At 36.9% G+C, this 11,118-nt stretch overlaps 1 protein-coding gene across 1 annotated transcript; it reads right to left on the bottom strand.

Moving 5' to 3' along the window:
* Positions 1–7,209: 7,209 nt before the first annotated feature.
* Positions 7,210–11,118, bottom strand: LOC111266253 (tetratricopeptide repeat protein 38; the record flags this gene model as incomplete). Its single annotated transcript, XM_022843579.2, is given in 4 exon segments — positions 7,210–7,768; positions 7,990–8,092; positions 9,920–10,043; positions 11,021–11,118. Coding segments are annotated over 4 exon segments (549 nt in total), but the record flags the coding sequence as incomplete, so codon positions are not given.

The following is an 11,118-nucleotide window of genomic DNA, read 5'->3' as shown; positions in this document are numbered from 1 at the left end:
GATAGGCTGCCATAAACCTAAGAATTGAACTCAATACCTCATAGCAAGAATTTCTAAAGCTATATATCTACGTATTCAGGCAATTTAGTTGAGGTGGTAGTGACTTAATGAGTTTAGCAATTTAATAGCAAAATGCAAAGTGCTTTTAGATATAGTAAAGCTGAACGCGATAGCTCTGGCCGTTGAATGAGTAGAGTTTGTCGTCCATAAGCGGTCTTTAGCTAATCACTTTATTTACCCGGATGAGGCGATTCTTCTATTCAGTAGAGAACATGTCCTTCTTATTTCACCAAATGTCTATTACAGGTTTTGGAGAAGACATTTATGAGCCTAGCATGTACCAGCTTTTGCTTAACAATGACATGCCAATAAAATATTTTAACCGTTTACAAAATATCACAAAAGATAAACGTATCAAACGGCTTAAGGAGTAGTCAGTCTAGTTAAAAAGCATTTGATCTTACGCTATGGTATGATTTGAAAAGATTTATATCTATGCTAAAGGAGTAGTAAATAATGAATCTAAGGAATGTGTAACTACTAAAAAGCTCCTATGACATTAGCTCCAACTAGGCAAAAATAAATAAGAATACTTCTAAGTTGTACTGAGTATTACTTCAGAGTAAGAATAGTTTAAATGAACGTAATTTTGAGCCGGACAGCTCAGTCTCTGCGTGATTGGGCCGACAACATCAAACGGCACCGATTCGTGGTCTTACACACCTGGCTTATGTATTGAGGCCAAACAAAGTAATGATTCACTTCTCGTTGTTATGGTTATTGATGCATTGTTGATTTTCGTTACCAGACTGACCCCTACTACTAAAAAAGAAAAGTTATTGAAGGCTTCTACGAATGCAACTTTCTCTCGCAGCGTGAACCACGCCATTACGGAAATCTTAAATTCAAGTCTGCAAACGTAGAATAGTGCTCTCATTTACGAACTTTAGGAGGCCATTCGATATATCTTTTAAGAGTTTATGCCGGTGTTGCCCCATTCCCAGATATTTTTAATGTAGGGCCGCTTTTATCTATTGACACAAGAAAGAACTGTTGGATACGGTTTTTATTAAGTATTTCAGGAATATTCTATTGTTCAGTATGACATTTTATTTCGATGACGATACTTGTTGGTATTCTTAACTCAAACCTGATGTTACAATACAATGATACTTTTATACGTAGCGACTACCTTATGCGATTTCCAGCTGTTCAATGCTGTTCGTCCGTCTTTACTAAACTTAGAAATATGCGGTGATTTAGGTTCGAGTACGTGCGTAGACGTACTTCGTTTCCTACTGAAAGCCAGTTATTTAAAACTATATCTGGTGCCTCAAGTACAGGACATAGAACTCGTAGCATTTATTTACGGCTGTCCATCTCAATAGACTACGCGTCTAATCCTATCAAAATTACCAACTGCGCTAAACTTAAATAAATATGAGAGAGTAGAATGGTCGCATCGTGTGAATAAGAGCTTTCAATCCAACCAATCTGTTTGTAGTAATCATTGCCAATATATAATGTCAATTGCCTGGTGTTATAAATAGGTTAGCCCTCGGCCCAATCCTCTTTGACGGTCTACAAACCTAAAGTGTCCACAATACTTATGCACAAAATACCGAGAAATCAAACGTAGGTTTGTCGTGTTCATTTTTTTCAAGTATTATTAACCATTGCACCAGTTAGGAAAGAAACACGATTATTGGGGGCTATATTCTTTCTTAGTTTTTAGACTAAAATTCCCGGCACATCGAACTAAGTTTCAGAACTGCAAAGTCGTTCCCTAACATTATCGGTGCAACGTAGTCGTTGTAGGTAGGCACTAATCTAAAAAATCGAGTTTCATTCGCAAATATTTATTGAAAAATTACATTTGGCCAGATTGTTAAACGAAACTATTTTTAATAATGGTGCCCAGTCCTCAAAATTTTACTGTTTCGGTTTACCTCTTACAAATGTGTGCGTTTCTCCTTATTAACGCTTAACATTATACAGTAGGTATGCGACGCAAAGCTTCCATTAAGGCAGAAACAATTGAATTAGCCAGTATACAGGGTATGTATAGTGCATAAGGACCCCAAAGATTATCAGTTGGGGGGACCCGTCAGGGTACAGAAAAATGCACTACGGATTTTTTTTGTAGATCTTTTATGTTTATGAGAAGAGATTAATAGTTTCGACGTCAGGTGGGTTAAAAGTCAAAATACAATATTTACGATACAGATGTGGTAGTTATGCCTCATGCATTTCGAATGGCAATTAGTCCTAAATCTGTTATTCATTATTTTAGCTATTTTAATATCCGTCTAGGTGTAATCTTTTTACTGCAGCTTTTATAAATAGCGGCTGACCCTTTTCAAATCACGTCGATCAGATGCATAGCGATTAAAACCTGTGTTGTTTTAGGTTTCTTGGTCTACGATTTGATTTAGCCATTTTGCTATAATGAAAATAAATCTCTTACTAACAGTCAAATCCGCTTTATATGCATTTTAATAAAACAGAAGGGAGTAGATCTCAAAGACTCAAGGCATGGTATAACTATACCAAATTTTGTTATTCTAAGATGGTATCATCCTTGTGGTACCTAGATTTTGGGCAGTTGTTTCTAAGGGGGTCTCAAAGATTTTACATCTGTTGTGAACAGCTGAAGTGAAATAATTTTCAGGACCTGTTGGCGTCGATAGAACTTTGTTGCGTAGTAATCTTTCTGAATGATCTAAATTTTTGTGCACAAAAGCGTGAAGGATAGAAAGGGAAAAAGGTTTACTCTGAAGTTGTTGAATCACACTGGCCATCGAGAATTCCACATAAAATCTGAAATGATTGTCCTAAGTATACGGAAAGTGGTATAATGGAAGATGCGGGACGGAAAATTACCTTGTTTTTGGCTACGCATGTTTGCACCTTAAAATTAACCAGGCTTTTTTTTTATCTTCAAATTTTCCACTACTGGTATTAACAGTATAAAAAAGGAAGTTAAAACATTTGTACTTATGATAACAGTACGTTCTAGAGTATTTTCTGTAATCTTACTATTAGAAAATTATGGTCGATTCAATTAAGGATAATTGAGAATTAGCTGTGGCATCCCAAGATCTATACGAAAGCATTTGTTTACAGTTTATAGTTCGATAGTTTTTTAATGTTTCAATTGATTAGAAAACTGCTACTAATGTACCTAGCCAACTCAAGGAAAGGTTAAATAAAATGCGCCGTGAAGGAAGTTACCGCATATATTGCAATTCTTTTTCAACTGACATATTCCTATGTTAATGTAGCGTTAGCCACTTGCCTCGTCTTTCCTAATCTAATGTTATCGCGTTCTCATGGTGAATGCAAAGGTGAGTGTGCTTAGATTTATTAGCGATTGTGTTGCTCTGTGATAGGGAATTAATCTCTATTTAGAGTACTATTTACGAAAACTACTATTTCAGTTTTGAACATTCTAACTCGGAGCACTACCTGAGAGTTAAGTTTTTATCCATATTATGATGAAAAAGATGAACAACATAGTACCCTATAAAAATTACAACGCATTGTATTTTTAAATTAGCACATTTCAGAAAATTGTTAGGCGACATTCTGGAAAGTCGATTAAGTTTGTCTTAGTAAATCCATATACAAATGAGCTTTGCTTCTTTAGCATCTCCTACTTTAGTAGTATTTAAAAGCTAATTTCCAAATGCGTAACCAAAAGATATATTTTTTGACATAATTTTGAATTTTTTTCGGAAATCTGTTTTATTTTTTGTATTATTTAAATAGTTACTTTAAAAAATTCAGGATGAGGTGGAGTTAATAACAAATGCTTCCAAAAAAGACAATATAGATATCGGTATCAGAACAGATTGTACATTCCTTTTAAAGGCAAAATGTACACGCCATTTTTTAATGGAGCAAAATACAAAGCTTGCGATGACAATGTAAACATTATATTAAGACAAGTTGAGCCTTTTTGTAGATAAATGCGTGCGAATTTTAACAGTTGTGACATGCACATTTTTATAAAACCGCCAATGCCTATAATTAAGTCAAAGTCGCTTTTATTTATTGGCTTAAGCTTTAGGTTTATAAAAATTAAAACAAAAGAAAAGATGCTTGGTTAAGTATTGTAATGATGGAACTCATGATGAATAAGGATGATAGAAGCCCATACAGGAATACATAACAAGCAAAAGCGTGATTAAAATAAGAAACTTCGAAAGAAGTATTAAGAATGGTAATCATTGTGTATATATATTCAACTCCACCTTTCTTTTTACCAAAACCTGTGATACAGGAAAAAAAAACACTCGATGATGTTTTTGTAAAAATTGTTGTTTAGCCTCCTTTAAGCGCGACGTGATATGCAAATTCTATAATAAGTGTTTATTGTTCAATTGTATTCTGTTGGTATTTTAAATTATATCTTGGTTTTGACGTTACCTGGAAGCATCGTGTCCTATTAAATAGAACGCGAATAGACAGAATTTGTGATTTTATATAGCTGCATGAAGCTCTTATAGTAAAGGAACGAAGGAAAAATTGTTAAGTGTGTTTGTTCAATTTCATATTGGGTTTCTTTAAACCTTTTATTGCTTTTATCTTCTTGAATTCTTCGCACTCAGTATATTGAGTATAGGCATATGCGAACGTAAGCATACGGAGTTGGAGTTCGTATACGTACACATGGCTTGTTTTATTGATTATATTGGTCCGCCAGGGACAGGCCAGTTCCTATGATAGAACGTGCAATCAGCAAATCATTGTCAAACAGAGACGTGAAGTCCTAGAGTCTAGACACTCCTGAATATTTAACAGTTAACGCGATGTAGCGATGAATGCGGAATCGGATATACGTTGAGCTCTTGCAATAAACTGAAGTTTAAGAGTTTAAAACATGATGAAAGCCGCATAGTAGTCCATTCAGAATTCGTGTTTTCTTTTATGACGAAGATAGTGGGAAAGAAGTGATTGACTATGACCCAAATGCATTTTAATAAGTCCTTGCACTGGAAAAACCAAAAGTGAGATGGACTCATTGCCCAATACTACGAAGAGCATCCAAAATAAATTGCAACAGTGTAACCACCAAGTTTTTATAATCTCCAAATATCAAAAGAGGGGCCATTTTAAGGACGAGTTTATCTGCCCTCTGGCGGTATAAACGTTCGTACTTTGACTCTTTCGCAGGTGTTTGGGACTTCTGGTTTACTAAATAATTTAATTTTCCAGGTTTTTTTTTCAGGTTGCAGAAATCCCAAAATTTCTATAGAAAATATTTCGCTGAATGCGTTCGCGTTGAAAATAATAGAGGATAACGATAACAATTGATATCTGTACACCAGATGAACGCCTTCGATTTCGATTCGTGAATCTTTAACCAATCGGAAACTTCGTGCAATCTGAAATCGGTATGACGCTAGGGGACAAATTATTAGATTATCTACATTTCCTAAAGTGTCAGTGCAATACCTAGCTTCGTATGTCCTGTTCGTAAGAGCAGACGCAAAAAAAGATCACCCACCGCAAATAGTGAAGTGGTGGAATCATAACGGAAGCCAAAAAATCTAATCATTTATGTTATACACCACGAGTTTACGTTGAAATAGTAAATGCGTTCTTGAAAGACATACTTTATTCGGTATCAGCAGGTTCCACTAATTCGGTAATTGCTTTAATTTCAAAGTAAACCCTCGTTGGCAGAATTGTGTTAAACAACCCGAAAGAGTCGTCAATATCAGGAAAATTAAAGTTTCCAGATTTATAAAATTATATATATATATATATATATATATTAAATGAGTTTCGTTCGTCTCTAATTGACTGGGTGAATGTAGAATAACACTAGCAGTGATTTTTAGTTAGTCAGAAAGAATTAACTGTTTTGCATTGTTTATAAGTATCGAAAGAAGATAGTGTGTGAACCATTGGTCTTTGCAGTAAAATAACTGTTTTATACATATATAGATCACGAACCGTTTTGTTTTTTAAATTACACGGGATAAATGCACGATTATTTTAAATTCAGAAAAGAGCTAGTTTTATATAAACAATGCATACGTCTATATAACGTATTTACCGTGTTAAGACATCGATACAGACAAATGCGTTTTTGGGTTGTGCTTTTTTTAGATTTGTTACGAGTGGCTACCGTTTTCGAGATGTCATTCGACACATCGTTTTCGTTTAATATTTCGTTAGTTCTACTTCAGAATGTATTCATCGTAGAATGACCATAGAATGTACATATAGATATATAACGCATGCTTAGAAACCATACGGAGTGCACGTTTAGCTTTTTTTTTCTGCACATTTCCGGCAGAATTGCGGTGCACATCTAACTCCTACAGCAAAAGCGATGGTTGTGCCGAAGATTAAATACACAGCGTAGGTACTCGTCGTATATAGCTTAACGTACGGTGTATAGTGTGGTTTACGATCTAGGCGAATTGTTCCACAAAAATTCTGCCCTTTTAGCCGCTAAAGCAATTTCCGTTTACTTTGACAGCTGACCCCGTTGACGGTGCGTTCGCAGCCACCTATCAGCGCAGTAGTTGCATGCTGTTTCGCAAAGGATATGAAGTCCGGTAGTTACGCTCTAACAAGTTTGTTCCCAACGCCATCATACTGATACGATTCCTTTGCGTCTTGTAAGAATGTACGGATAAAATATTCTCCACTGCAATATTCTCTGCATGATGCTTCCTACCCTAAATGCTCAAACAGATACGCTTCCACGTTCCCGTGCCGTCCAAGCAGTTCGAACCATTATGTTGGGTCCGGCAAAAGTACACAAGCAAGCCTCAGCGTGTGCTCGTGCGACTAGCCGTAGACACGCATTGCCGTTTCTAATGACCTACTTCATTGCGTCGGCCATGAGTTGTTCAGTGGAAATTTTGAGTGGCGTCACGAGTTCCTCCACTTTCTGCGAAAGGTTCTACGACAGACCTTAGCGTCGTATTCTGGCCGAACGCTCCCTCTAATCCACAATTGACTCGAATGATATACCCCTTCCCCCGCTGGAACCAAATATGGTGACAACGCACCTGTACTGACATAAATGTAATTTATTCTGGCGGCATCCGGACTTTGTAGCGATAGCGACGAAAATACCTATGATTAGAGCTTTCGTGCGTGCTGTAGCGGAGTTATGTTACATATGTACAACTCTAAAATTTCTTAATTTTTCGACAGAAATGGAATTAGAGATTTCTATAAGGGTTTAAGTTTTAACAAAACTTGACGAAACTGCCTCCTTTTTTATTTTATTTCTGATATCAATTAAATTCAGTGTGTTTTCATAGTATCGATTATGATTTTCTCAAGCACAGTCTAGATAAAAGCTTAATTGTTGGAACCGTTTATACCAACCGATAACAGGATCACCATGTTGTTCCTTAGCCAAAAGGCTCCAGTAATGTGTAATTAGGTTTTCTAAGAACTTCATAATAATTTTTAAGACGCTTTTTCATAGTTCGTAACGCACTACACCGCAGTAATAGTGCTATTAGGGATCGATTCCTTCATTTGAAATTTAATCTTAAGAATGTGAATGTTTAAGGCACCAGACGTTTCTTCAGCCGGTTAACCATGGGCGAAGCTCTCCGCACAGCCGCGCGGCAGTCGAGGAGCTTCTTCGCATCTTCTTGGTGGTTGTGACTACGAATAGCCGCGTTTAACAGCAACAAATTAAAAACATCTCGTTGAGCGTCTGATCCCCCCATCTGCACCAGCTGAGACTCAAGAGGAATCAGCACCGAAGCGCATGCATCGAAGTTGCCTGCATTTGCAAGTTATTTTGGATAATTCTGCTAAGATCAGCTGAATATATATATTTGATAAAGAATTCGCACTGCTAGAAAATCGGATAACAGCCTAAGCTTGGCTAATCGTTTACGAATGAAAAGGTAACACTCTCATTCCGAGCAGCCAGAATGATGTAATCTTTTAACGCCGGCAAATATAATAGAACAACTAAAAATGTGCTATTTTGTTGGATACCTTCACTGTAGTCTTTCATTGCTTGGATAAGTTTTTTACCAAACAGCGTAGTTATCTTCGTATTATCTATTTCTGCCACATCCTCAACGGAATTCAAGGACCCCTGTTTGGAAATGTAGGAGAACAAGAAAAAAAAATTGTCACACAAGCTCCGTTGCATCTACATTCTAAATAGCCTTTACGCTCTAAAGTTTTTATAGCATATTTCATAATTGGTATGCGGAATATAGGAAAATTGGAGCACATGTGCAAATAATGATTTCTTATCAAGTTGTATTGGCCTGCAGACAAGTCGCACACTAAAATGAAAAATAACTGAAAGGAAAATTTTTGGGAGGCATAATAATCGAATCGTACCTGAAGCGAGTAACTCGCGTATTTTCAAATAGAAGCTGAATAAGTTAGTTCGATAATTTGACCTCCCAAGCTCATCGACTAAAGAGCAGGGTTTTAAGTTATCCAAACCAAAAAGGCTCTCACCTAACGTATGAATTAGATTGACTGACTAGGCAGTTTAATGAAAAGACAACAGAAAAGTCTGTTACGCTCGTCAATTTTATAGTGAGCGCCATGTCGATTTATAGTAATTCTAATATTCTATCGTGTGGTCTGAGATTCTTGCTGCTACAGTTGTTGAAATGGGTACTTCTAGCTTCTCGAAAGAGACTCTGGCCTTTGCCTATTATTTTCTAAAAAAAAAAAGGTTTTTAATCCTGCTTTGTGTAAACTATACTTCGGTAACGTCGCAAGATTAGCCTGTTACTGAAAGACGGTAATGCGGCACGATTAACCTGTTATTGAAAGACGGAACGATTCCTTAATTAGTGATAAGTGCCGTGCTTCACCATTGTAGGTCAGCAACTCCGGGTCCGGCCGAATGGCCGCATGGAATATGGGAGGCATTTTGGAGTACGCCAAATAATGAAGAAAAGTCGCGAGCATTGCCGGGCTCCAGGCGCCTATATTATGACAATGCACTTCGACAAAATAAGTTTAGACTTTACTATGTCATAGAATGCTCCCCTCCTTTTTACATTAATAGGCAGGGGTTACAAGCGTTGTCTGCCCTTTAGAAATCTCATACAGCATGGATTTCGTTAACAATAACAAATGCAAATAAAATAATAAATAAAATATAAAATATAAAAATAAAATAATAAATAAAATAATAAATAATATGCAAATAAAAATTTTGTGGTGCTAAACCTGCCGTAACCTGTCCCATATTGAATGAACCGCCGGAGTAGACAACCTGCACGAGTATGGAACGGCTGTTAACTTATTTGCTAAAGCAGCCTTGCCATGAAATTGTCCGCGGAGGCCTTTACGACTGATACTACAGTCTCTGGGTGCAGATTCGTTCGATTTGCTATATGGGTTTGAAGTTGTGTTACTTGATCGACTTTCGGAATGGCGGGTTAGCCTAGAGGCAGTCGCCTTTTTTTTGAGCTCAACAGGGAGGCCCAGAACTTTACCAGCTGAAGACGGGTCCCGAGAACATTTCCCTTATGTCGATCGTTTCGACCCAGGGAGCCCATTCTCCTTACTATATTCTATTAACAGTCCTAGACCTTTCCAGTACTGAAGCGATGACAGCATTGTTCTCGATAAGCGTGATTAAATAATAGACTTACAAAATATATAAATGCATTTGCGATTCCAGTAGGCGGTAAGAAATGTTGAAGTATGGAAACCTTGTCCACCCATACCACAGATCTTCCATACAGTTCTTTTGTATTCCTGAATGTGAAAATACATCTGCCCATGCATCAGTTCTTTAACGCAAAAATTTTCCTTGTCGGGTGGAACGTTCTTCCCAAAAAATGATCAAAATCTACCTTTCTTTCAAATGACTTCCACCCCACAAATGTTTCACACAGTCTTGAGTTGGGATTATGAAGCCACTTAATGCTGCTCTCCAAATATATACCTGGAACTTATTGAAGTGTTCTTTATCTTTAAGTCCAAGAAGGGTCATGGCAAAGTGAGCATCGTTGAATACTAGAATGTGGTCATACAGGTGCTCTTTGGTAACCGCATACAGTGAGGTCCATCTGAAAAGGAATAATCGTTTACAACTTAATGGCTCGTCCTGTTAGTCCGCTTTGATCTCTGATAAGTTGATTTTCTGCATGCCGTTGGTGGCTGAGGCAGTACTTAGGCTGGTATTTTCAAACAGCTTGTAAGTTGTATGAATCTCGAAATCCATACAAAAAAAATTTTAGGGAGATTTTGCTCGCAATGAAAAAGAACCTTCACAATTATATGCAGGATGTGAATTTGCCCATGAAACGACGCGCAAGGGATGATTAATGTGCAAGTCAAATCTGTCAGTTCCTAACTTACGAGCCAGCTGGCTTTTTCTATGTTGCTTCACTGGTTGTTTAAACAAAGTTTACTCTACCGTTCTTATTTGGTACATCAGTATAGCACATAAGCCGGATAGTATGCTGACGTTGTTTAATCATATTTCATAGAGAAGGGCGAACACTACTGCTTATTATATTCTGCAGACTTTTTTTTAGTAAACGAATTTTAGCTAGGCATGCTTCTCAACTACGTATTATGTTCCTCGAACGTTGGATATATCATTTTTAAGATGAGCCTCCACTATAGTATAGAGCATTGCCATTACCCGATTCTTGCAGAAGCTAATGTATCAAGAGTAAAATATCAAAGAACTTTTTCAGTTGCAGATACACAAGCCATACGTGCGAGAATTTACGTAATCATAACTCAAAAGCGAACCTTAGCAACCAGCCGAAGTATCAACACTGGATCGTTCATATATAGTGGTCAATCTAGGTAAAACTTCAGAATCTAATACGAAATTTAAACTCGATGAAAGATTTCATCTTTTGCATTTTTATGATTCTTGGGAATAAATTTATATACTTTTATCATACTTCGATAATTGAACATAAGTATGTAAGGGCATTGCGATGCATTTCACATCATTTTGATGTAATTTGTTTGTTTGGTACATAATTAAAATGTAGAAATAACCGCATTATGATCTTTATCTAGTCACCTCCGCCCAACGTTGATTCCTTCAAGTTCGAGTCTATATAATAGACTGGCGCCGTCGACGTAATCCAGCATAGAGCCGCTTCCGCAACGCTTCTCAAC

This window comes from Varroa jacobsoni, unplaced genomic scaffold, assembly GCF_002532875.2.
Source record: "Varroa jacobsoni isolate VJ856 unplaced genomic scaffold, vjacob_1.0 scaffold_1066, whole genome shotgun sequence".
Classification (NCBI taxonomy): domain Eukaryota; kingdom Metazoa; phylum Arthropoda; class Arachnida; order Mesostigmata; family Varroidae; genus Varroa; species Varroa jacobsoni.
This window is presented reverse-complemented; position numbering and strand designations above follow the sequence as displayed.